The following is a 27992-nucleotide window of genomic DNA, read 5'->3' as shown; positions in this document are numbered from 1 at the left end:
CACCATTTCCCTCTGGCATCCAGGTCCAGGAACTGCAGAGTCCCCCCAGAGCCAGTCAGGTGGTGAGGGACTGTGTCAAGGCCTGTCTCAACTCCACCTACGACTACATCTTCAACAACTGCCAGGAGCTGTACAGCCGCCAATACCAGCTGCTGGACACAGTGAGTCACTAAGACCCACTCAGGTTCTACTCACTTTCTACTGCAGTGTCATGTATGTGATATCGACAGAGGTATATTTTCTGGGTGAGAACCACATTCATGTAAAGCTTAGAGAGGATCTCTTGTTAAATAATGTTGAAGTAATATGGCTACAGGTTCATCTGCCCCACCTAAAGCCCATTCTGGTTGGAAGCTGCTATAGATCACCAAGTGCTAACAGTCAGTATCTCAATAACGTGTTAAATGCTTGATAATGTATGTGATATCAACAGACAGGTATTTTTTCTGCGAGATTTAAGTATTGACTGGCTTTCAAGCTGCCCACTCAAGAAAAAGCTTCAGTGTCTGCAATCTGGTCCAGGTTATCAGTCAACCTACCAGGGTAGTTACAAACGGCACAGGAATTGTTTAAAGCAGTATCCAAATCCATCAGATGTAGTGATCACAATAGTAGCCATATCTAGGAAAACAAAAATTTCAAATCCTGGGCAGAAGATAGTGTATAAGGGGTCATACAATATGTTTTGTAGTGATTCCTATATTGTGATATTTGTTGGTCTGTGGTGTGTAATGAGGAGCAGCCAGATGCTGCACTTGACACATTTACAAAATTAATAAACATGCACCCATTAAGAAAGTGACTGTAAACACTGTTAAATCCCTGTGGATTGTTGAGGAATTGAAAGACATTCAACAAGCACAGCACTTACACAAATTACTTATGATTGGCTGAAAGAAATGTATGATAAAATATGCTGTTTTGTTGGACTTCAGTGGCTTTTGACATTATCGATCATAGTCTGCTGATGGAAAAACATATGTGTTATGGCTTTACACCCCCTGCTATATTGTGGATAAAGAGTTTACCCGTCTAACAGAACACAGAGGGTGTTCTTTAATGCCAGTTCGCAATTGTAAATGAGAACTTGTTCTCAACTTGCCTTCCTGGTTAAATAAAGGTGAAATAAAAATTAAAATAAATAAAATGGAAATCTCTCCAACATAATCCAGGGAGAATCAGGAATTCCCCAGGGCAGCTGTGTAGGCCCCTTAATTCTTTTTTACACAAATGGACTAAATGCAGGTTATTCATATGACAAGGGATATTACTTTAATCCAGCAGTGTTGTGTTTCATGCAGTGTTTTGTCTGACTTGGAGTGTGGTTATGGTTGTGTTCTGGCCCAGAACATGCTGTGTTAGTTTGACTGTGTGGTTGTGTTCTTGTCCAGCACAAAGAGGATCTTCCCCTGGAGGAGCAGGGCCCCAGCATCAAGAACCTGGACTTCTGGCCCAAACTGATCACCCTCATCGTCTCCATCGTAGAGGAGGACAGGAACTCCTACACACCCGTCCTCAGCCAGTTAGTATTAAATTACTATTACCTAACTAATGTACTAATGATTTCTGTTTTAATGTTCTATTTCCAGTATCTAATGCTGCTCTGTGCCATTTCTACCCCAGGTTCCCTCAGGAGCTGAATGTGGGGAAGGTGTGTGCTGAGGTCATGTGGATGCTGTTCTCCCAGGACATGAAGTATGCCATGGAGGGTGAGTCTCCACAGATTCCCTCTCAGGAGCCATGCAGACATGTCCCCTATCTGGGTCATTTTGGGGTCAAGGTCCTAAACCACTGCTACTATATCCTAGACTTTGTTGGCCCTACTTGGGCCCTTTTTTCTGGGTGTGTTTGCATATGTTGTAGCTATATGGTGAAAGAATGAGCCCAAGAGGATACCTGTGGATTGCACTGTAGACCATAAGCAACAGTAAAAGGAAAATACATCTCCCCAGTCTCTGCTGGCTCCACTCGCTGTCTTTCTCTGTCTCAGCCTTGTCTGTCGTTTCTCCTTTGTCTGTCTTTCAGTAATGGATAATGTTGATCATTACCAGTGGCTTCAGGGTAAGACTGACAAGTGAGACAATAGAGTAGACCCTCTTATTATGCTATGCTACAGTAGGTGACAGTTTTCTCTTAGCCATTAGTAATCATGTTTTCAGTGTTGAATATAATTTGACTTCTACCACACCGACTCCAAAGCAAATCAGGTGCGGAAAATAGGTTTATTCAAATAGGACAAATTATGCTTGGAAGTAGATGATCATTCTCCCCTGTCCTCTGTGATGCTCTCCTGAGACTCTCTCCTGTGGTTCTTTCCTGTGATTATCTCCCCAGAACAAAGGGACAGGATCTAGTTTTATAACCCAGCCCTAGCCTGTGGTGACCAATTAGAAGTCCTTGCAGTACAACTGGGCCAATGGCCAAATATCGAGTATCCTATTTCAGGCTCACCGTATAGACAAATTCCTCCCAAGTCTCTGACCCATTGATAAATAATTCCCTATTACAGAAAAAAAACACTATTTCCATTGATCGTTAATTATATTGGCTTTATTCATAGTCTGGCAAGCCATTTGTATTCAACAGTTCTGTATGGCTCATCTCCATCTTTTCACTTCTATCTTGCTATATTCCTTTCTATTTGTGTTGCCATGTACTTCTCTTTCATTTCCTTCCTTCGTCCTTGCTCATTTCTCTGTATTCTATTCACATCTGAATTCCACTGTCTTTGGGCAGATGTTTTATGCTGGTAAGAGCATCAACCCCCCCCCCATCACTCCCCTAGTCCTGTTCTCCTCCCAGAACCCCACAATCCCAGACAGTTAGATCTGTGTTTCCAGAGAAAACTGCCATTTCCAATGGAGATGGCGAGTTAATTATCTAGGGAAGGCCATTGTTTGTTTCTTTCACTGTGGTGAAAGGAGGGATCACTGCCGCTACCTCGCTTTCCAACCAAGGTGCATGAATTGAGGAGCAAACTGAAGAGATAAAATTCAGCCACACTTGGAGGACAATTCAATAAAACTAATTTTAAAAACCTACATAGGTTCTACTTTTAGGGATAAAGACACATTTGTAATTAATTAAATTGTCCTCAGTGTTGCTGAATCTCCTACCATTCTTTCACTGTGGTCAGAGTTCCTGACTATGTTTTACATATTCCGTCTGTTCTCTCATTTCATTGCTGAGGTTAGAGAATAATTTTTAATGCTTGGAGAAGAATAGGGAGCAAGCTACACTGAAGCCGAGTATGGAGAGAGGAATGAGGGCGTGAGGAATGAAGAGAGCTGTATCCCAGGGGAGGATGGAGGAGTTCTGGGGATGTGTGATACAGTAGAGCCCCATGCGGTGCAGAGCGAGAACGATATGTGCTGGGTGTGAAAGCTGCTTATGTCTTCCAGGACCTCTCTATAACTCCTCTCCCCACAGGTGGACTGTATATCTCTAAGTAGTATCTCCACTTCCCCCTGTCCACATGAAAATGTTCACACTCTCCCAATGACAGATCTCTCAGCGATTACAGCTGTGTCTTTCTGGGTAAGTCTCTAAGACCTTTGCTCACCTGGACTGTACAATATCTGCACATTATTCTTTAAACAATTCTCCAAACTATGTCAAGTTGGTTGTTGATCATTGCTAGACAGCCATTTTCAGGTCTTCCCATCGATTTTCAAGTCGATTTATGTTAAGTGAAAACTGTAACTAGACCACTCAGGAACATTTAATGGTCGTCTTGGTAAGCAGCTCCTGTGTATATTAGACCTTGTGTTTTAGGTTATTGTCCCGCTGAAATTAGAATTTGTCTCCCAGTGTCTGTTGCGAAGGAGAGTTTTTCCTCTAGGATTTTGAATGTGCTTAGCTCTATTCTGTTTCTTCTTATAAAAGAAAACTCCCTAGTCCTTGCAGATGACAAGCATACCCATTACATGATGCAGCCACCACCGTGCTTGAAAGTATGAAATTGTACTCTGTAATGTGTTGTATTGGATTTGCTCCAAACATAACACTTTGTATTTGTATACATAAAGTAAATGTCTTTGCCAATTGTTTTGCAGTTTTACTTTAGTGCCTGATTGCAAACAGGATGCATCCTTTTCACTCTGTCATTTAGGTTAGTGTTGTGGAGTAACTATAATGTTGTTGATCCATTCTCAGTTTCCTATCACAGCCATTAAACTCTGTTACTGTTTTAAAGTCACCATTGGCCTCATGGTCAAATCCCTGAGTGATTTTCTTCCTCTCCAGCAGCTGAGTTAGGAAGGATACCTGTATCTTTGTAGTGACTGGGTGTATTGATACACCATCCAAAGTGTAATGAATAACTTCACCATGCTCAAAGGGATATTCCGTGTCTTGCTTTTTTTTACCGATAGGTGCCCTTTGCAAGGCATTGGAAAACTTCCCTGGTCTTTGTGGTTGAATCTGTGTTTGGTTCCTCAGTTGAGCAGTGAATTTCATATATATAATTGTATGTGTGGGGTGCAGAGATGGGGTAGTCATTCAAAAATCATGTTAAACACTATTATTGCACACAGTGAGTCCATGCAACTTTTTATGTGATTTGTTAAGCACATTTTTCTCCTGAACTTATTTATGCTTGCCATAACAAAGGGGTTGAGTACTTTTGACTCAAGACATGTCAGCCTTTCATTTTTTATTAATTTGTAAAAATGTGTAATTAGCATAATTCCACATTGACATTATGGGATATTGTGTGTAGGCCAGTAAAACTTAATCTCAATTTCATCCATTTAAAATTGAGGGTATAGCACAACATTTTGAAAAACTCAAGGAGTGTGAATACTTTCTGATGGCACTGTACATGGGTGCATATTTATTCACACTTGTACAGTCGTGGCCAAAAGTTTTGAGAACGACACAAATATACATTTTCACATTCTTCTGCCTCAGGTTGTATGATGGCAATTTACATATACTCCAGAATGTTATGAAGAGTGATCAGTTGAATTGCAATTAATTGCAAAGTCCATCTTTGCCATGCAAATGAACTGAATCCCCCAAAAACATTTCCACTGCATTTCAGCCCTGCCACAAAAAGACCAGCTGACATTGTGTCAGTGATTCTCTCGTTAACACAGGTGCGAGTGTTGACGAGGACAAGGCTGGAGATCACTCTGTCATGCTGATTGAGTTCAAATAACAGACTGGAAGCTTCTTAAGGAGGGTGGTGCTTGGAATCGTTGTTCTTCCTCTGACAAGCATGGTTACCTGCAAGGAAACACGTGCTGTCCTCATTGCTTTGCACAAAAAGGTCTTCACAGGCAAGGATATTGCTGCCAGTAAGATTATACCTAAATCAACCATTTATCGGATCATCAAGAACTTCAAGGAGAGCGGTTCAATTGTTGTGAAGAAGGCTTCAGAACACCCAAGAAAGTCCAGCAAGCACCATCCATCCATGAACAGTTTGCTGACGAACAATGCCTTTTCCAGCACGATGGAGCACCTTGCCATAAGGCATAAGTGATAACGAAGTGGCTCGGGGAACAAAACATCGATATCCATGGCCACATCCATGGCCAGGAAACTCCCCAGACCTTAATCCCATTGAGAACTTGTGGTCAATCCTCAAGAGGTGGGTGTGCAAATAAAAACCCACAAATTCTTAAACTCCAAGCATTGATTATGCAAGAATGGGCTGCCATCAGTCAGGATGTGGCCCAGAAATTAATTGACAGCATGCTAGGGTGGATTGCAGAGGTCTTGAAAAAGGGTCAACACAACAAATATTGATTCTTTGCATCACCTTCATGCAATTGTCAATAAAAGCCTTTGACACTTATGACATGCTTGTAATTATACTTCAGTATTCCATAGTAACATCTGACAAAAAAATGTAATCAAATCAAATTTTATTTGTCACATACACATGGTTAGCAGATGTTAATGCGAGTGTAGCGAAATGCTTGTGCTTCTAGTTCCGACAATGCAGTAATAACCAACGAGTAACCTAACAATTTCACACCAACTACCTTATACACACAAGTGTAAAGGGATGAAGAATATGTACATAAAGATATATTAATGAGTGATGGTACAGAACGGCAAAGGCAAGATGCAGTAGATGGTATCGAGTACAGTATATACATATGAGATTTTTTCACTTTTTAATTAACCAGGTAGGCTAGTTGAGAACAAGTTCTCATTTGCAACTGCGACCTGGCCAAGATAAAGCATAGCAATTTGACATACAATAACACAGAGTTACACATGGAATAAACAAAACATAGTCAATAATACAGTAGAACAAAAGAAAACAAAGTCTATATACAGTGAGTGCAAGTAAGATAAGGGAGTTAAGGCAATAAATAGGCCATGGTGGCGAAGTCATTACAGTATAGTAATTAAACACTGGAAGCACCAGCTGTCAGATCAGCTCAGTGTTAGTGGTGGCTGTTTAACAGTCTGATGGCCTTGAGATAGAAGCTGTTTTTCAGTCTCTCGGTCCCTTCTTTGATGCACCTGTACTGACCTCGCCTTCTGGATGATAGTGGGGTGAACAGGCAGTGGCTCATGTGGTTGTTGTCCTTGATGATCTTTATGGCTTTCCTGTGACATCGGGTGGTGTAGGTGTCCTGGAGGGCAGGTAGTTTGCCCCCGGTGATGCGTTGTGCAGACCTCATTACCCTCTAGAGAGCCTTAAGGTTGTGGGCGGAGCAGTTGCCGTACCAGGCGGTGATGCAGCCCGACAGGATGCTCTCGATTGTGCATCTGTAAAAGTTTGAGTGCTTCTGGTGACCTGCTGAATTTCTTCAGCCTCCTGAGTTTGAAGAGGCGCTGCCACGCCGCCTTCACCACGCTGTCTGTGTGGGTGGACCAATTCAGTTTGTCCGTCATGTGTACGCCGAGGAACCTAACTTTCTACCCTCTCCACTACTGTCCTGTCGATGTGGATAGGGGGGTGCTCCCTCGGCTGTTTCCTGAAGTCCACGCTCATCTCCTTTTGTTTTGTTGACATTGAGTGTGAGGTTATTTTCCTGACACCACACTCCGAGGGCCCTCACCTCTCCCTGTAGGCCTTCTCGTCGTTGTTGGTAATCAAGCCTACCACTAGTGTCGTCTGCAAACTTGATGATTGAGTTGGAGGCGTGCATGGCCACGCAATCGTGGGTGAACAGGGAGTACAGGAGAGGACTCAGAACGCACCCTTGTGGGACCCCAGTGTTGAGGATCAGCGGGGTGGAGATGTTGTTACCTACCCTCACCACCTGGGGGCGGCCCGTCAGGAAGTCCAGTTGCACAGGGTGGGGTTGAGACCCAGGGTCTCGAGCTTGATGACGAGTCTGGAGGGTTCTATGGTGTTAAATGCTGAGCTGTAGTCGATGAACAGCATTCTCATGTAGGTATTCCTCTTGTCCAGATGGGTTAGGGCAGTGTGGTTGCAATTGCGTTGTCTGTGGACCTATTGGGGCAGTAAGAAAATTAGAGTGGGTCTAGGGTGTCAGGTAGGGTGGAGGTGATATGGTCCTTGACTAGTCTCTCAAAGCACTTCATGATGACGGAAGTGAGTGCTATGTCGTTTAGCTCAGTTACCTTAGCTTTCTTGGGAACAGAAACAATGGTGGCCCTCTTGAAGCATGTGTGAACAGCAGACTGGGATAAGTGTTGATTGAATATGTCCGTAAACACACCAGCCAGCTGGTCTGTGCATGCTCTGAGGACGCGGCTGGGGATGTCGTCTTGGCCTGCAGCCTTGCGAGGGTTAACACGTTTAAATGTTTTACTCACATCCGGCTGCAGTGAAGGAGAGTCCGCAGGTTTTGGTAGCGGGCCGTGTCAGTGGCACTGTATTGTCCTCAAAGCTGGCAAAGAAGTTGTTTAGTCTGTCTGAGAACAACACATCCGGGTCCGCGACGGGGCTGGTTTTCTTTTTGTAATCTGTGATTGACTGTAGACCCTGCCACACACCTCTTGTGTCTGAGCTGTTGAATTGTGACTACTTTGTCTCTACACTGACGCTTAGCTTGTTTGATTGCCTTGCTGAGGTTAATAGCTACACTGTTTTGTATTTGATCATGTTTCCGGTCACCTTGCCGTGGTTAAAAGCAGTGGTTCGCACTTTCAGTTTCGCGCGAATGCTGCCATCAATCCACGGTTTCTGGTTTGGAAATGTATTAATTGTTGTTGTGGGTACGAAATCGCCAATGCACTTGCTAATGAACTCGCTCACCGAATCAGCGTATTCGTCAATGTTGTTGTTTGAAGCAATGCGGAACATATCCCAATCCACATGATCGAAGCAATCTTGAAGCGTGGAATCAGATTGGTCGGACCAGTGTTGAACAGACCTGAGCGTGGGAGCTTCCTGTTTTAGTCTCTGTCTATAGGCAGGAAGCAACAAAATGGAGACGTGGTCAGGGCAGGGGAGGGCCTTATGTGTGTCGCGGAAGTTAGAATAACAATGATCCAGGGTTTTACCAGCCCTGGTAGCACAATCAATATGCTGATAGAATTTAGGGAGTCTTGTTTTCAGATTAGCCTTGTTAAAATCCCCAGGTACAATGAATGCAGCCTCGACATATGTGGTTTCCAGTTTACATAGAGTCAAATAAAGTTCGTTCAGGGCCATCTGTGTCTACTTGGGGGGGAATATAGCAGCTGTGATTATAATCGAAGAGAATTCTCTTGCTAGGTAATGCGGTCGACATTTGATTGTGAGGAATTCTAAATCAGGTGAACAGAAGGACTTGAGGACCTGTATGTTGTCATGATCACACCAAGTCTCGTTAATTGTAAGGCATACCCCCCCCCCCGCCTCTCTTCTTACCAGAAAGATGCTTGTTTCTGTCGGCTCGATGCGTGAAGAAACCACCTTGCTGTACCGACTCCGATAGCGTGTCTCGAGTGAGCTATGTTTCCGTGAAATAAAGAATGTTAGTCTCTGTCTCTCTGGAATGCTACCCTTGCTCGGATTTCATCAACCTTGTTGTCAAGAGACTGGACATTGGCGAGTAGTATGCTCGGGAGCGGTGCGCAATGTGCCTATCTCCGGAGCCTGACCAGAAGACTGCTTCGTCTGCCCCTTTTACTGCTTCGTTGTTTTGGTGCGCCGGCTGGGATCCGATCCATTGTCCTGGGTGGTGGGCAAAACAGAGGATCCGCTTCGGGAAAGTCCTATTCCTGGTCGTAATGATGGTGAGTTGACGTTGCTCTTATGTCCAGTAGTTCCTCCAGACTGTATGTAATGAAACCTAAGATTACCTGGGGTACCAATGTAAGAAATAACACGTAAAAAAACAAAATACTTCTTAGTTTCCTAGGAACGCGACGCGGCCATCTCTGTTGGCGAACAATCTAACGACACTGAAGCAGCAAACTTTGTGGAATTAATATTTGTGTTATTCTCAAAACTTTTGGCCACGACTGTACACACTCAGACATGCGCACACACACAAACACACACTTAGAGACACAAACTCCCACTGGTGTGTTTGTCGCCACAGAGCATGAGAAACACCGGCTGTGTAAGAGTGCTGACTACATGAACCTGCACTTCAAGGTCAAGTGGCTGTACAATGAGTATGTGAAAGACCTGCCAAACTTCAATAGCGTTGTCCCCGACTACCCATCGTGAGTTAACCATGAGTTTTCTAAACTTAACAGAAATGTCTAAAAATAGGTTCACCCTTTTTACCCCTTACTTCATTCTTTCAGGTGGTTCTTACAGTTTGTGCTGCAGTGGCTGGATGAGAATGAGTACGTTTCCATGGAGTTCATGCACGGAGCTCTGGAGAGAGACAAGAAAGATGGAGTGAGTAACTGGTAGTAGTTATTTAAGCAATAAGGCACAAGGGGATGTGGTATATTGTCTATATACCACGACCCAGGGCTGTTCTCAGGCACAACGCAACACGAAGTGCCTGGAAACAGCCCTTAGCCATATACCACAAACCCTGAGGTGCCTTATTGCTATGATAAACTAGTTACCAATGTAATTAGAACAGTAAAAATAAATGTTTGTCATACCCATGGTATATGGTCTGATATACCACGGCTTTCAGCCAATCAGCATTCAGTGCTCAAACCACCCAGTTTATAATTCCCTATAGCGCATGGTATATCAGCATGGTAGAATTCAATGGCTATTAGTTCATTCTTACATGCTTTGTTTGAGCTGCTTTTGAAAGCAAAAGTGGAATTAAAAACATTTATTGGCATTGTTGATTTCGATTTTCATAATAGCAAGCTAGGACTGATGGTTTGGTTAGCTAAACTATTTTAACTGTTTAGTTACCAATGCAACTACTGTTGCTATCTAGTAAACTTTAACTACTTCAGTGAATGTTGAACTCGTTTCTACCAACAAATGAACACATTTCTAGTGGCAAATGTGTTGAATTATAAAATGGATAATCAACTCGGGGCTCTATGCGTTCTCTGGAAAATAATGCAACTCCGTTCAAGGAAGGTCAGTTCCACTCCTTCCACTGTGGAAGGTGTCATGGAACGCACCTTCCACATTGTTCATTATTTTCGATAATATGCATAGCCCCTCGTTGATTGTCCCTTACATCTTTGTCAGTTATTCACTATAAACTATATAGTTACCTTTGTCTTCATCCCCTTCTCCTCCCAGTTCCAGCAGACATCTGAGCATGCTCTTTTCTCCTGCTCTGTGGTGGACGTCTTCACCCAGCTCAACCAGAGCTTTGAGATCATCAAGAAACTGGACTGCCCTGACCCCAAGGTCATGGCTCACTACAGCCGACGATTCGCCAAGGTAACCTTATCCTTCGCATCGTACCTACCTACATGTCATATCTGTGTGTACTGTAGACCAATGCCTGGAGGGATAGATTGCTCTCTCATATCTCCACCCTCTGTGAGATTCATGTGAGGGAGCCTCGTCCTGGGTCATGCTTTATTTGGAGTTTTGGCTTGAAATGTTTTTCAAACAATGGGAGGCAGAGTTTGGCATTTGGGGGGGGTCGAGACTGAGTCAAGACCAGAAAAATTTGAATCCATTTCAAGACCATGACTGCAATTCTGTCAAATTGTCACCATGACAAAATGTCCAGTATTTCTGTGTTCATGTTTCAGAATAACATGTAGATTATTTAGACATTCAGAATAAATGCATGCTGAAGGAAGATAGAGCCACTCTGCAAATGATTACTAACCCAAATATAGTGTGGCCTTCTACGCTTTCAGTGAAAGGATTTATGAAATTACAACAATAATTATTATTATATTAATCTTTTCAATGATGTTCTAATTTAAGCTCTTCAGTGTTTGTTAGAAAGGAAAGGGTTAAAACTAAATAGGAAAAAAGTTATAATCAGGATTTGTCTTTGGTGGTCTCTGGGGAGATAAATCCAACTAGCTAAGTCACCCATTGGGACTTTTTGAAGGCCAACGGGTCACTGTGCAATAGGGAGCAGTAATTTTCCATTAGTGAGGTCGGGCACTGATGTTAGGCGATTAGGCCTGGCTCTCAGTCAGCGTTCCAATTTATCCCAAAGGTGTTAGATGGGGTTGAGGTCAGGGCTTCCTCACCGATCTCGAAAAAGTATTTCTGTATGGACCTCGCTTTATGCACAGGGTATATTGTCATGCTGAAGCAGGAAAGGGCCTTCCCCAAACTGTTGCCACAAAGTTGGAAGCACAGAATCGTCTAGAATGTCATTTTTTATTTTATTTTTTATTTTACCTTAATTTTACTAGGCAAGTCAGTTAAGAACAAATTCTTATTTTCAATGACGGCCTAGGAACAGTGGGTTAACTGCCTTGTTCAGGGGCAGAACGACAGATTTGTACCTTGTCAGCTCGGGAATTTGATCTTGCAACCTTTCGGTTACTTTTACCTTTCCTCCACCAAACTTTACAGTTGGCACTATACATTGGGTCAGGTAGTGTTTTCCTGGCATCCACCAAACCAAGTTTCGTCCATTGGACTGTCAGATGGTGAAACGTGATTCATCACTCCAGAGAATGCGTTTCCACTGCTCCAGAGTCCAACGGTGGCAAGCTTTACTCCACTCCACCCGACGCTTGGCATTGCGCATTGTGATCTTAGGCTTGTGTGCGTCTGCTTGGCCATGGAAACCCATTTCATGAAGCTCGCGAAACAGTTCTTGTGCTGACATTGTTTCCAGAGGCAGTTTGGAACTCGGTAGGGAGTGTTGGTGCTTCAACAAAATACTAAGTAAAGGGTCTGAATACTTACGGAAATAAGGTATTTCTGTTTTTGCAAAAATGTCTAAACTTCTTTTGCTTTGTCATTATGGGGTGTTGTGTGTAGATTGAAAAATATTGAATACATTTTAGAATGAGGCTGTAACATAATGTGGAAAAAGTCATGGGGTCTGAATACTTTCAAAATGCACTGTATGTTTCATGAAATTAGTGTATATATTTTGCCTGGCTGAATGGAAGCTGATATATGGAGTGTTTTTACTCTGCTGGTCTCAGGAAGAAATGATGAGTACTCACTGTCCAAGGCCAAGTCAAAACTGAATAAAAATGTGTTCCACACACAAACACTCAATATGTAGTCTTGGGACTGAGACCGGTCTCAAGTACGACAACACTGGCTCAAACCTTTGCAATATCCCCAAATCTTATTAAAGTGATTCATGACCGCCCAGAGCATTTTCTAGGCCTGAAAACAGCCAACTCTGCCCTTCAGAGAAATCCTTACCATTGCTTTTCTTATTTGAGAGTAGTGTACGCTTATTACAAATATGAGCCCCAGTAAATCACATTTCAATAAAAGTAGCCGGAGGGACTTTTGAGGGACTGAGGGACTTTCACATTTGTCTAAAAGGAATTGGATATGATATGTTCTCATTAAATCAAAATGACTAATGGGACAACATCATTTAATATTCCCTCTCTCCTTCTCCCTGGGGCTAGATCCCTGGGGCTAGCCTGGCCTGGCACAGCTTATAGAGAGACTGTGGTTCTGCATCACAAAGAATACATCCAGGGAATACATTCATACTTTCAGAGGCCTTTTGGCAGTAACCTCACATACATACCCTTTAACTTTACATAATAACCACACTAGCCTCTAGCCTGTGTAAAAAGACCACTTCGCATTCACAGAAATGGATGATGGTCATTTAGTGGTTTGATGAAATATATTTCCAAGGACATGTCACCCATATTTAGTTGGACAGTTTAATTACTTGTTTTCCTGCCCACAGACTATTGTCAAAGTTCTTCTGCAGTACAGTGCCATTCTGACCAAGAGCTTCCCCTCCTACTCTGACAAAGAGAAGATTGTAAGTCTTCATATCCTGCTTTACACAACATATCATTGGTGGGTTTTTTTGCAGAGATTTAAACGGGTCTCTGTACCTCTCTCTCCCCCTGTGTAGACGTGTGTACTGATGAATAATGTGCAGCAGTTGCGGATCCAGCTGGAGAAGATGTTTGAGTCCATGGGTGCCAAACGGGTAAGCAGCGACACTATGTATAGGAAGAGATAATAACAAATGGCTTCTTCCACAGATGGGTAAGATGGAGCTGGGGTGGTGGGTGGGGGTGAACAGTGTTCTTCCTCACTGTGCTACGGACCACCAGGAACCTGCTGGAGAAGTCTACAGGCTCAGTGTGTCTCTGGGCTTATGCAGCTAGTTGAGCAGACTTTGGTGTTAGCAGGTTTGGATTTAAAGGAGTGAATGATGTGCTACTCTGGCATCACACCTAGAGAAATAAAGAATCTCAATTATTTGTTATGTGTGAAGTTGTGAACATATGGTTCAATGATGTTGAAACTGCTCTTCATAGACAAGGTCATGAACATGGTATTTGTGTCTTTCTGTACCAGTTAGCAAACAAGGAAGCAATGGTATGGAGATGGTCCACATGATTTAGAGCAGCGGATCTCAACTGATTTTGCCTCAGGACCTAAATTGAACCAGGTTGTCTGTCGCGACCCAATATTTGCAACGCAAATTTGATAGTAAATGTAGCAGTAATATGACAAGGGAACAGCAGTCCCACCTTTTTCATTGTCAATAAGTCAATTTTTCCCATTTTCTTGATGAAGAATGTTAAGCTCACTGATTTGAGACCAGAAAATCAACCAAATCCGCTAAATAGCTCTGTATTGAAAATATTGTTAAGATTGAAGATTTCTTTTTAGAGATCAAGTTAATTTAAAAATGTAAGTTAATTTCAGCAAACTTTTCTCAACTGTGACTCAGCAGTTGAGAATCGCTGATTTAGAGTATCGTTGATGTCATCCTGTCATGAAGAATAGAGCATTAGATAAATAGCATAGTGTACTGTATAAGCCACTTCTTATTGTGTAGACTAGACTGTTACATTAACATATGCCCTTGGTGATTTATATTATTTCCCTACATCAACTTCCTAGAGGGCAAAAAAGCTATGTATGGTCTGACCTTCCCTATGTTTAGCATCCCTACTTTAAGAGCACAATGTAGTTATATGAACAGTGCCAGTCAAAAGTTTGGACACACCTACTCATTCAAGGGTTTTTCTTTATTTTTATGATTTTCTACATTGTAGAATAATAGTGAAGACATCAACACTATTAAATAAACTATGGCATTCTCTCAACCAGCTTCACCTGTAATGCTTTTACAACAGTCTTGAAGCAGTTCCCACATATGCTGAGCACTTGTTAGCTCCTTTTCCTTCACTCTGCGGTCCATGTCAATTGGGTTGAGATTGGGTGATTGTGGAGAACAGGTCATCTGATGCAGCACTCATCACTCTCCTTCTTGGTCAAATAGTCCTTACACAGCCTGGAGGTGTGCTGGATCATTGTCCTGTTGAAAAATGAATTATAGTCCCACAGAATGGTGTGGTAGCCATGCTGGTTAGGTGTGCCTTGAATTCTAAATCAATCACAGACAGTGACACCAGCAAAGCACACCATCACCCCTCCTCCACCATGCTTCACGATGGGAACCATCAGTTTACCTACTCTGCATCTCACAAAGACAGCGTTGGAAGCAAAAATCTCAAATTTGGACTCATCAGACCAAAGGACAGATTTCCACTTGTCTAATGTCCATTGCTTGTGTTTTTTGGCCCAAGCATGTCTCTTCTTATTATTGGTGTCCTTTAGTAGTGGTTGCTTTGCAGCAAATCGACCATGAAGGCCTGATTCACGCAGTCTCCTCTGAACAGTTGATGTTGATATGTGTCTGTTATTTGAACTCTGTGATGCATTTATTTGGGCTGCAATATCTAAGGCTGGTAACTCTAATGAACTTATCCTCTGCAGCAGAGTTAACTCTGGGTCTTGCTTTCCTGTGGCGGTCCTCATCATAGCGCTTGATGGTTTTTGAGATTTCCCACATTGACTGAAAGTAATGATGGCCTGTCGTTTCTCTTTGCTTATTTGAGCTGTTCTTGCCATAATATGGACGTGGTCTTTTACCAAATAGGACTATCTCCTGTATACCACCCCTACCTTGTCACATCGCAACTGACTCGCTCAAACGCATTAGGAAGGAAAGAAATTCCACAAATTTAACTTTTAGCAAGGCACACCTGTTAATTGAAATGCATTCCAGGTGACTACCTCATGAAGCTGGATGAGAGAATGCCAAGAATGTGCAAAGCTGTCATCAAGGCAAAGGGTGGCTACTTTGAAGAATCTCAAATATAACATTGTTTAACACTTTTTATTTCATAGTTTTGATGTCTACAATGTAGAAAATATTGAAAGTAAAGAAAAGCCCTTGAATGAGTAGGTGTGTCCAATTTTTTGACTGGTACTGTATGTTAAGTATGAAGAGGACCGGCTTCATTCTGAATTATTGTCCCATTCTTACTGAGTTGTAACTGAGTTATTGGATGTTGAGTAAAGTAGTTTGGCTTAGTAATCCCTTAGTTTTGGTTTACACACCCATGATTGAATTGTAGCACAAAAGTTTGATAACTTGAGTGTAAATAGATATTTCCTTCACTGCTAAATATTGACTAGGATAATGAGGAAGATAAGGTGGTTGTGCATTTTGATAGTTGGGGGCAGTTTGATAGTTACCAAAGTGGTGTTGTAGATAGAGTATGTAACTCACCTCCCACATTTTTTTTTATTTTTTATTTATTAAACCAGGCAAGTCAGTTAAGAACAAATTCTTACTTTCAATGACGGCCTGGGAACAGTGGGTTAACTGCCTGTTCAGGGGCAGAACGACAGATTTGTACCTTGTCATCTCGGGGGTTTGAACTCCCAACCTTCCGGTTACTAGTCCAACGCTCTAACCACTAGGCTACCCTGCCGCCCATGACCAGCAGGTCATAACTGATTATGTGGATAGAAAGACTGGTTGGTTTATGTTATCATTAGAAGACTGCACATGGAGTCCGTGGAATAAAGTTAACCCCACAGAGATCCTATTAAATTACTCTAATTCCTAATTTTATGGTTCCCCATCGTGAAACCATAGAAGAGGAAAAGGTGGGTTAGTGTGTGTCTTTCGTTGTGTAGTTGAGGGGTAGCTATGCTGCTCACAAAAATGACACTGGTTCATTGGTCAAAAGATTTACTTGCTCTTCAGGTATTTGCCATATATTGCTAGCAGTGTGGGTTGTTTTTACTCAATGCCATCTCTTCATAAGAGATGACAGTACATGTTGCCGTATCGTTTTTCCCTACCGCTCTCGGATAGCCTGAAAAGAAAGAGGAGGTAAAGGTGAGTGTAGTGACATCCTCAGTGAGTGGCGATCCACAGTAACACACTCGTGCATCACAGTCACTAACAGTCACTTACTCAGCAGTATACACACACACAGGATGCTCATGAAAAACATACTCTGTCTCTCCCTATAGCCCCTGTAAGCCTTCCTTGTATCCACTGGTGCAGAACTCCTTCAGTAGTCTCCCCCACAGCTGTCCTATACTGTACCCTCGTCTACACCCTAGACATGTAGTCTAGTCCCTGGCAGTCCATGTATCAGCTGGCTTATTGGAGTATTAGCTTAATGGGCTACATCATGTTATCTGTCTGGCTGGGGTTGCTTTAGGCCTCTGTGAGATGGTTTCTGTCAGACCGATGCTGTGGTTGTAGATCTGGGACACGAGACACCTGGTGGCTCCTCTAATAGTGTATACTTCTTAGTCAATATCATGAATCTGCTGTCATAATAAAACTTCATTTTCTTTAATCATATTTCTTTGAAGGTGGTGATTATTACATGCAAAAAGTTTGATTATTCTGCAGGAGTGTGTGTCTAATAAAACAGAGTGACTATAATTAAATAGAAAAGAAGTAGCAGTGACATGTTGTGCATTGCAATTATAGGGAATCTCACTACTTCCGTCAAACATGTCCTATTTTCACTTTCTATGAAAATGTTTGATGCCTTTTCTTGCCGTGTTTGTTAATTTACTGGCGAAAAAAATAACTTTTCCTCCATTGATGATGGATTATCATGTGCTCTACTTTGGCTTGCAATATGCACACTTCACAGTATGTGTGTTCTCTGGTTTGTGAGAATCATGCTGATATAACATGTTACATGGTAAAGTAAAACGTGCCGTACTCGTACTTATCAGACTGTTTTTCTCTGCGTCTGTCTGCCTTAATGTCTATCTTTATGCCTTTCTCTTTCTGCCTGTCTGTCCATCTGCAGCTGGACACAGACGCTAGTGACCTCCTGAACGAGCTTCAGGTCAAGCTGAACAATGTGCTGGATGAGCTGAGTACCACATTTGGAAACAGGTACACACACCCACACACACACACGCAGTCCTAAGATTCAAACATGTACACTCTCCCCATACTCTACAATTCACTCATTCCTAATGTTTGTACTGTAGTCTCTTGCACACAGACTCTGTAGGCAATTTTTTGCTCTGACCCATAACCTCTGTGGCTCCTTTCTCTCCTATAGTTTCCAGGTCCATATTGATGACTGTATGAGACAGATGGCCTCTCTGCTCTATCAGATCAAGGGCCCAGTCAACGCCAACAGCCACAACGTGGTGGAGGCCGACTCCGACAACATGCTGCGGCCACTCATGGACTTCTTGGATTCAAAGTGAGTGGAACCCTTGATTCTCTCCTGCTTTGCTATGGTCACTGTTTTGGTGGCGTACATTTTAGGGCCTTCTCTATGAAGTCAAAGGTGTTATTGTCAGTGTGTTGTGCCATGTTGCATGGCACAACATACATTGAGTGTGTGTATGTATGCAGGTTGACGCTGTTTGCCTCGGCGTGTGAGAAGACGGTTCTGAAGCGGGTTCTGAAGGAGCTGTGGAGGATTGTGATGAGCAGCCTGGAGAAGACCATTGTCCTTCCGCAAGGAAATGGCACTTTTGTAAGACCTAACACCCTCAACATTCACCTTTTAAAACGTGGCCTTTTTCTCATGGCTCTCTACTCCAAACACTCTCCTAATGTTATGCATGTTCTTTTCCACCCCATTTGGAAAAAAACAAAAACATTTTACCTGGAGGTTAAATATTTATGTTAAATACATGTAGATACATTTGCACTTTTGCTAAAATGCATGTAATGCCTTAAAATGTACTCCAGAGATGCATGTGCAGTACCAGTCAGACGTTTGGACACACCTACTCATTCAAGGGTTTTTCTTTATTTTTTACTATTTTCTAATAGTGAATACTTCAAAACTATTACAGCTTTGCACACTCTTGGCATTCTCTCAACCAGCTTCACCTGGAATGCTTTTCCAACAGTCTTGAAGCAGTTTCCACATATGCTGAGCACTTGTTGGCTTCTTTTCCTTCAATCTGCGGTCCAATTCATTCCAAACAATCTCAGTTGGGTTGAGGTCGGGTGATTGTGGAGGCCAGGTCATCTGATGCAGCACTCATCACTCTCCTTCTTGGTCAAATAGCCCTTTCACAGCCTGGAGGTGTGTTGTGTCATTCTCGTTAAAAAAACAAATGATAGTCCCACTAAACACAAACCAGAAGGGATATATCGTTGTGGTAGCCATGCTGGTTAACTGTGCCTGGAATTCTAAATAAATCACAGACCATGTCACCAGAAAAGCACCCCCACACCTCCTCCTTCATGCTTCACGGTGGGAATCACACGTGCGGAGTTCATCCGTTCACCTACTCTGCGTCTCACAAAGACACAGCGGTTGGAACCAAATATCTCAAATTTGGACTCATCAGACCAAAGGATAGATTTCCACCGGTCTCATGTCCATTGCTTGTGTTTCTTGGCCCAAGCAAGTCTCTTCTTATTATTGGTGTCCTTTTAGTAGTGGTTTCTTTTCAGCAAATCGATCATGAAGACCTGATTCACGCAGTCTCCTCTGAACAGTTGATGTTGAGATGTCTATTACTTGAACTCTGTGATGCATTTATTTGGGCTGCAATATCTGAGGCTGGTAACTCTAATGAACTTATCCTCTGCCGCAGAGTTAACTCTGGGTCTTCCTTTCCTGTGGCAATCCTCATGAGAGCCAGTTTCATCATAGCACTTGATGAAACTTTCAATGTTCTTGACATTTTGTGGATTGATTGACCTTCATGTCTTAAAGTAATGATGGACTGTCGTTTCTCTGCTTATTTGAGCTGTTCTTACAATATGTACCTGGTCTTTTATCAAATAGGGCTATCTTCTGTATACCACCCCTACCTTGTCACAACACAACTGATTTTATTGGCTCAAATACATTAAGAAGGAAAAAAAATCCACAAATTTAACTTTTAACAAGGCACACCTGTTAATTGAAATGTATTCCAGGTGACTACCTCATGATGCTGGTGGAGAGAATGCCAAGAGTGTGCAAAGCTGTCATCAAGGCAAAAGGTGGCTACTTTGAAGAATCTCAAATGTAAAATATGATTCCATAGTTTTGATGTCTACACTATTATTCTACAATGTAAAATAGTAAAATGAAGAAAAACCCTGGAAAGAGTAGGTGTGTCCACACTTCTGACTGGTACTGTACATACATTTGTGTATTTGCTCAAATTAATGTAATGCCTGACAATATTCCAGAAATGCTTGGGTATGACATCTAGTCTTCAGGTTGGCCAAAGTGCTTCCAAATTCATCTTCTAATATTACTCTTTACGTATTGGTTAATGGAGATACTTTTTTTGGCCACAAAGCCAAAACTGGCAGTGATATCATTTTAATTGTTTGTTCTGTCATAAAGAGCACATGTTCAACTTCATAAAAAAAAATCCCATCTCGAGGTTTTTTTTTTTACTATATTAAGGTACTTCGTTTTTATTGATTAAAAAAACAATATATACATCATACAATGCTCCACAATGTGGCAAAGTGTAGGTCTAGGTCCTCCAATGAGAGGCATTATATTCTGCAATGTTTTGGTTCCAATTGTTTTTCCACCGTTAGTTTTTCCCATTGGTTTTGATGAAACACTTAAAGTAAGGGCTGTGTTTCAAGTAGACTTACCTTGGCATGACATTTTGAAAACCATGTAAGTCTCTTTCGAACACGGTGACTTTTATCAATATATTCGTTTCTATTCACTCTCAGATTCGAAAATTCTTAATTTATACCCCCAAGCCATAAGACTCCTGAACATGTAATCAAATGGCTACCCGGACTATTTGCATTGTGTACCCCCCACCCCTCATTTACGTTGCTGCTACTCTGTTTATCATATATGCATAGTCACTTTAACTATACATTCATGTATATACTACCTCAATGAACCCGACCAACCAGTGCCCCCGCACATTGGCTAACCAGGCTATCTGTCTTGTGTCCCACCACCCGCCAACCCCTCTTTTACACTACTGCTACTCTCTGTTAATCGTATATGCATATTCACTTTAACCATATCGACATGTACATACTACCTCAATCAGCCTGACTAACTGGTGCCTGTATATAGCCTTGCTACTGTATATTGCCTCGCTACTTTTATAGCATCGCTACTGTATATTGCCTCGCTACTGTTCTTTTTTTCACTGTCTTTTTACTGTTGATTTGATTTCTTTACTTACCTATTGTTCACCTAATACATTTTTTTAAAATTGCACTGTTGGTTATAGCCTGTAAGTAAGCATTTCACTGTAAGGTATTCGGCGCACGTGACAAATAAACTTTGATTTGATTTAATTAGTATCATGCAAAACTACAAATCCCTGCAAGCTTCTACACATCATCTCTAGCTGACACCTTTGCTAACAGGTACTGTCCATTTTAAACTTGCACCAGAAAGTTCACAGAATTACTACATTTAGCTAACATTAGATAATTAATCCAGAGATTCTTACCTTTGCCTCAATTTGTCAGTCTCGTCCAGATCATCATGGAATTTGTAGTTATTTATGATAGCCACGTTAGCAGCTAATTAGCATTTCATTTTTGGGGGGCTAAATACAGGCGAATATGTTGATAAAAGTTACCTTGTCCTGGAGCAGATATTCCCGAACTGGGGTTCTTCACATGTTTAAATAGTCCATTTCTATTTTCCAACTGGCCTATACATTTGGGTGAGGTTTTTTGAGTAGCTTCGTTTCACTGCCAAAAATAAAATTTAACCATCTAGTGTTCAGCGAAATAACAACGCAATGTCAAATGCAGGTAGCCGAGTCAAATAATTAACATCCAATCACATTAACCGTTACTCTGTTGCGGGAATTCCACTAACAGTCTTTATGTAGCCAAACGTAGCTGCTGCTCATTCCGTTTGCTCGATAATGGATAAATTCTGTTGACAACACAAGTTGTTCTGCTTCCACGAGCACATCCAATGCTAGCATCAGTAATTCTACATTTGTTGTTAGCCGAGCTAGTATGGACACTGACAGTTGTGAATCTGATCCAGCCGAAGAGCTACTGCCCCCTTACCCGGGAAAGCACCGAACAACAGACTGGGACGTTGGACCATCAAAGAGGTGCAAATATGATGAGAACTGCATTGAGTTGGGGTTCACTTGTATTGGGAGTAGTGCCTTTCCTCAGCAAGTGTGTTACATGTGCAAAACTACAACTCAATTAAACCTTCACTCCTGTGGAGACATTTAGAAACTAAACATGCCATTTTGAAAAAGAAGCCAGGGTAGTTTTTTGAGCGAGAATTAAGACAACTTTCAAGTAGTAAGACATGTATAAAAGCAACAGATACCATTTAATAAGAAGGGTCTAGAAGTGTCTTATATGGTGAGCTACCGAGTGGCTAGGACAGGCAAGCCCCATACTATTGTGGAGGACTTCATTCTTCCTGCTGCCGTGGATATGGCTGGGACAATGCTGGAGGAAAAGGCCAAAATAACTACAGACAATGCCTTCATCAAACAACACTGTTTCACAACGCATCAGTGACATGGCAGAAGATGTTTTGAAACAATTACTGCTTCGCGTACAAGCCAGTGAATGATGTGTGTTACAGCTGGATGAGTCAACAGACGTGGCGGGCCTGGCACAGCTCCTGGTAAATGTCTGTTATGTTTATGGGGGGTCAATTAACCTGTCTGGGAATGGGGTTCCGCTAGAAATCTCATAAATCAAATCTCAAACATACAAGTATTAGGCACCATTTTAAAGATACAATTCTCATTAATCCAGCCACAGTGTCTGATTTTAAAAATGCTTAACAGCGAAAGCTCCACAAACGATTATGTTAGGTCACCACCAAGTCACAGAAAAATCCAGCCATTTTTTTCAGCCAAAGAGAGGAATCACAAAAAGCACAAATAGAGAAATTTAATCAATATCCTTTGATGATCTTCATCAGATGACACTCATAGGACTTCATGTTACACAATACATGTATGTTTTGTTCGATAAAGTGCATATTTATATCCAAAAATCTAATTATACATTGGCACGTTACGTTCAGTAATGTTTTACTTCCAAAACATGCGGTGATTTTGCAGAGAGCCACATCACTTGAAAATTCAAGTGTTATGCATGGAACTTTAGATAAACTTCTCCTTTACCTCTGTATCAGATTTCAAAAAAACTTTACAGAAAAAGCATACCATGCAATAATCTGAGTACGGAGCTCAGAGCCCAAACCAGTCAAAATAAATATTCCCCATGTTGCGCTGTCAATATTAGTCAGAAATAGCATTGTAAATATTCACTTACCTTTGATCTTCATCAGAATGCACTCCCACGAATCCCAGTTCCACAATAAATGTTTGATTTGTTCGATAAAGTTCATAATTTATGTCCATATACCTCCTTTTGTTAGGGCGTTTGGTAAACAAATTGAAACACGCGTGCAACTTCCAGCGGAATGGCCGGACGAAAATTCAAAAAAGTTATGTTACTGTTTTTTTACTATCATAAATGTTCAATAATGTTCCAAACTAAGAATTCCATTGTCTGTAGAAAAGCAATGGAACGAGAGCTACCTCTCGTGAATGCGCGTGACTGAGCTCGTGACTGCTGGCAGACCTCTGACTCATTCCCCTCTCATTCAGCCCCCGTTTATAGTAGAAGCATCAAACACGTTTCTAAAGATGGTTGACATCTAGTGGAAGCCTTAGGAAGTGCAACATAACCAATATCCCACTGTAACTTCAATAGGGGCTGAGTTTAAAAACTACAAACCTCAGATTTCCCACTTCCTGTTTGGATTTTTTTCTCAGGTATTTGCCTGCCATATGAGTTGTGTTACACTCACAGTAGGAGGCAGTTTACTCTGAGCACGCTTTTCATCTAAAAGTGAAAATGCTTCCCCCTAGCCCAAACAGGTTAAGGAAGACATCCTCTTCTGCAAACCACTGGCAACCAGGACAACAGGAGAGGATATTTTAAAAGTACTGGAAAGCTTTGTGACATCAAATGGACTTTGGTGGTCAATATGTGTTGGTGTCTGTACTGATGGCGCAAAAGCCATGACGGAGACATAGTGGAGTGGTAACACGCGTGCAAGCAGTTGTTCCCGACGCCACTTTCTTTATTTATTGGGTACACTGCAGCATCCACCGAGAGGCTCTTGCTGCCAAGGGAATGCCTGACAGCTTGAAAGATGTTTTGGACACTACAGTGAAAATTATTAACTTTGTTTAAGGAAGGCCCCTGAACTCTCGTGTATAATCTGCACTATGCAATTATATGGGCAGCGACCTTGTAACGCTTTTACAAAATACAGAAGTGCGCTGGCTTTCAAGGGGCAAAGTATTGACATGTTTTTTTAAATTGAGAGACGTGCTTAAAGTTTTCTATACAGACCTTAATTTTCACTTGTCTGTCCGCTTGCATGATGAGTTTCTCACACGGCCTGTCTGGGTGAAGTTTTTTTCTTGCCTGAATGGTCTGAATCTAAGATTACAGGGACTCTCTGCAACTATATTCAATGTGCGGGTCAAAATTGAGGCTATATGATTAAGCAGTTGGAGCTCTTCTCTGTCTGCATTAACAAGGACAACAAACAGATCTTTCCATCATTGTATGATTTTTTTGTTTGCAAATGAGCTAAAGCTTATGGACATTGTCAAATGTGAAATAGCGAACCACCTGAGTGAGTTGGGTGCGCAATTACGCAGGTACTTTCCCGAAACGGATGACACAAACAAATGGATTCGTTATCCCTTTCGTGCCCTGCCCCTTGCCGATATCTGAACAAGAGAGCCTCATCGAAATTGCCGCAAGCGCTTCTGTTAAAATTGAATTTAAATCAGAAGCCACTGCCAGATTTCTGGATTGGCTGCTCTCAGCCTTTGCAAATCTAACTTTTAAGACCCTGATGCCCTTTGCAACCACGTACCTATGTGAGAGTTGATTCTCGGCACTCACTAGTATGACAACTAAATACAGGCTCAGAATGTGTGTGGAAAATAATTTAAGACTGAGACTCTCTCCAATACAACCCAAGATGGCAGAGTTACAGTTGAAGTCGGATGTTTACATACACCTTAGCCAAATACATTTAAACTCAGTTTTCACAATTCCTGACATTTCATCCGAATAATAGTAGAGAATGATTTATTTCAGCATTTCTTTCTTTCATCACATTCCCAATGGGTCAGAAGCTTACGTAAACTCAATTAGTATTTGGTAGCATTGCCTTTAAATTGTTTAACTTGGGTCAAACGCTTCGGGTAGCCTTTCACAAGCTTCCAACAATAAGTTGGGTGAATTTTGGCCCATTCCTCCTGACAGAGCAGGTGTAACTGAGTCAGGTTTGTAGACCTTGCTCGCACACACTTTTTCAGTTCTGCCCACAAAATTTCAATAGGATTGAGGTCAGGGCTTTGTGATGGCCACTCCAATTCCTTGACTTTGTTGTCCTTAATCCATTTTGCCACAACTTTGGAGGTATGCTTGGGGCCATTGTCCATTTGGAAGACCCATTTGTGACCAAGCTTTAACTTCCTGAGTAATTTCTTGAGATTTTGCTTCAATATATCCACATTTTCTTCCATGATGATGCCATCTATTTTGTGAAGTGCACCAGTCCCTCCTGCAGAAAAGCATCCCCACAACATGATGCTGCCACCCACGTGCTTCACGGTTGGGACGGTGTTCTTCGACTCTTTTTCCTCCAAAAATAATGATGGTCAATATGGCCAAACAGTTCTATTTTTGTTTCATCAGAACAGAGGACATTTCTCCAAAAAGAACAATCTTTGTCCCCCATGTGCAGTTGCAAACTGTAGTCTGGCTTTTTTATGGCGGTTTTGGAGCAGTGGCTTCTTCCTTGTTGAGCGGCCTTTCAGGATATGTTGATATAGGACTCATTTTACTGTGGATATAGATACTTTTGTACCTGTTTCCTCCAGCATCTTCACAAGGTCATTTGCTGCTGTTCTGTGATTTATTTGCACTTTTCACACCAAAGTATGTTCATCTCTAGGAGACAGAACGCGTCTCCTTCCTGAGTGGTTTGACTGCTGTGGTCCCATGGTGTTTATACTTGTGTACTATTGTTTGTACAGATGAACGTGGTACCTTCATGTGTTTGGAAAGTTCTCCCAAGGATGAACCAGACTTGTGGAGGTCTGCATTTTCTTTCTGAGGTCTTGGCTGATTTCTTTTGATTTTTCCCATGTCGTCAAGCAAAGAGGCACTAAGTTTGAATTAAATCCACAGGTACACCTCCAATTGACTCAAATGATGTCAATTAGCCTATCAGAAGCTTCTAAAGCAATCATTTTCTGGAATTTTCCAAGCTGTTTAAAGGCACAGTCAACTTAGTGTATGTAAACTTCTGACCCACTGAAATTGTGATACAGTGAATTATAAGTGAAATAATCTGTCTGTAAACAATTGTTGGAAAAATGACTTGTCATGCACGAAGTAGATGTCCTAACCACCTTGCCAAAACTATAGTTTGTTCACAAGATATGTGTGGACTGGTTGAAAAAATGAGTTTTAATGACTCCAACCTCAGTGTATGTAAACGTCCAACTTCAACTGTATGTGCATCCTTTCAAGCACACCCTTCTCAGTAACCTGTGGTGAGTTATTCACAATTTTCGATGACCTAATAAGGTTTCATATGTAAGATGGTTAAATAAAGAGCAAAATTATTTATTATTATAATATTATTATTTGTGCCCTGATCCTAATAGAGCTCTTTTTCACTTCCCGTGAGCTGGGTTGTGACAAAACTCACACTCATTCTTATGTTTAATAAATGTATTGTATAGTGTGTGTGTGTGTGGGGGGGGGGGTACAATGATTGGTGGCTTTCAATGATGGCTTACAATGATGGCTTAAAACAACATTTGAGAGTGCGATGACCCTGGTGCCAGAGGGTGTACGCAGCTGGAGGTTGAATGTTTGTAGGGGTACGGGACTATAAAATGTTTGGGAACCACTGTCCTAGAGATTTACACGGTTATCAAAGCGTCACACCAGGGTAAGCCTACATGAAAAACATCTCTTATTTTAAGTGTTTCTTCACCTGGGTTCACCTGGTCAGTCTGTCATGGAAAGAGCAGTTGTTTATAATGTTTTCTGCACTCATTGTGATAGACATTTGAAATACATTCCTTGATATATGTTGGAATGCATTTCAATTGCATTAAATATATATAATTATTATTATTATTATTATATTTTTTATTTGGCCTTTTCTACCTATTTCACATGTATCCTAAAAGAAAAATTCTACAAATACATAAAAAAGATATCTATTTTTTTGTGTGGGTCAGGGGGCTCAGATCCTGTCTGCAGCCAAGGAACTGGGACAGCTCTCCAAGCTCAAGGATCACATGGCAGGAGAGGCCAAAAGCCTGACACCTAAACAGTGTGCTGTCATCGATATAGCACTGGACACAATCAAGGTTTGTGTTATGTTTAAGTTCATAGTGACACCTGTGATAAAGTTACTACTTACAGTAGTTGCTGAAGATGACTTGGTTGCTGAGCATTTAATTACTGTCCTCATTCATTGCGTAGGAGGAAAACAATCCTACCGTCTCCCTCTCTTTTCCCATCTTTTCCCTTTCTTCTGCAGCAATACTTCCATGCTGGAGGAAACGGTCTGAAGAAAGCTTTCCTGGAGAAGAGTTCTGAGTTGACCTCACTACGCCACGCTCTGTCCCTCTACACACAGACCACAGACACACTCATCAAGACCTTCGTCACAACACAACACGCACAAGGTAAAGCGCGCGCACACACAATAGCATCAGTCTGCGTTCCATTGTTTCTAAATAAATACTGTACAGAACACAGTCCTAAAATAACTTTTGTTTCTCCCCTGCCTTGCCACCAGGGGTCACCAGGGGTCTTGAGTACTGTTATATTCCAGTAAAGGGCTTGAAGTTGATCTATCAGCTAAATATTGTGTGTCTCTATTACTTACCTATTAACTAACTTTATCTGGCTGTGTGACTGTTCTGTGAGTTGAAGTCTAACATGACTCTGCTGCCATTTGATGTGGTTTTTTTTGCTGTTTGTCTTCTCTCTTGTTATCTCCTCTGCTGCCTCCTCACCAGTGCACAATGGGAAGGGTATTAGGTTAACTTCCAATGAAAAAATACAACCCTCCAGGGGTAGGTTGTGCCAACAATGGATAGCATGTGCCAACAACCCCTCCCTCCTTTACTCTGTGACTGTACATAAACCCCTTCCCATCTGCCCCTGCCCCTGTGGGTGAGTTTGCCCCAAACATCA

The 27992-nt window shown here is 41.8% G+C and overlaps 1 protein-coding gene across 1 annotated transcript in view; it reads left to right on the top strand.

Annotated features, from left to right (window-relative positions):
- Positions 1-27992, top strand: part of LOC135544393 (protein unc-13 homolog B-like) — a 113507-nt gene that overhangs the window by 82262 nt on the left and 3253 nt on the right. Inside the window, exons 23-35 of the mRNA XM_064971960.1 lie at positions 24-161; positions 1392-1522; positions 1624-1709; positions 9465-9591; positions 9676-9772; positions 10598-10741; positions 13170-13247; positions 13344-13421; positions 17584-17672; positions 17845-17991; positions 18147-18270; positions 27026-27157; positions 27331-27478. Of these exons, the coding sequence (XP_064828032.1) occupies positions 24-161; positions 1392-1522; positions 1624-1709; positions 9465-9591; positions 9676-9772; positions 10598-10741; positions 13170-13247; positions 13344-13421; positions 17584-17672; positions 17845-17991; positions 18147-18270; positions 27026-27157; positions 27331-27478 (1519 nt within the window). The remainder of the gene's footprint in view (positions 1-23; positions 162-1391; positions 1523-1623; positions 1710-9464; positions 9592-9675; positions 9773-10597; positions 10742-13169; positions 13248-13343; positions 13422-17583; positions 17673-17844; positions 17992-18146; positions 18271-27025; positions 27158-27330; positions 27479-27992) is intronic.

This window comes from Oncorhynchus masou, chromosome 8 (genome assembly GCF_036934945.1).
Source record: "Oncorhynchus masou masou isolate Uvic2021 chromosome 8, UVic_Omas_1.1, whole genome shotgun sequence".
In the NCBI taxonomy this organism is placed as follows: Eukaryota; Metazoa; Chordata; class Actinopteri; order Salmoniformes; family Salmonidae; genus Oncorhynchus; species Oncorhynchus masou.
This window is presented reverse-complemented; position numbering and strand designations above follow the sequence as displayed.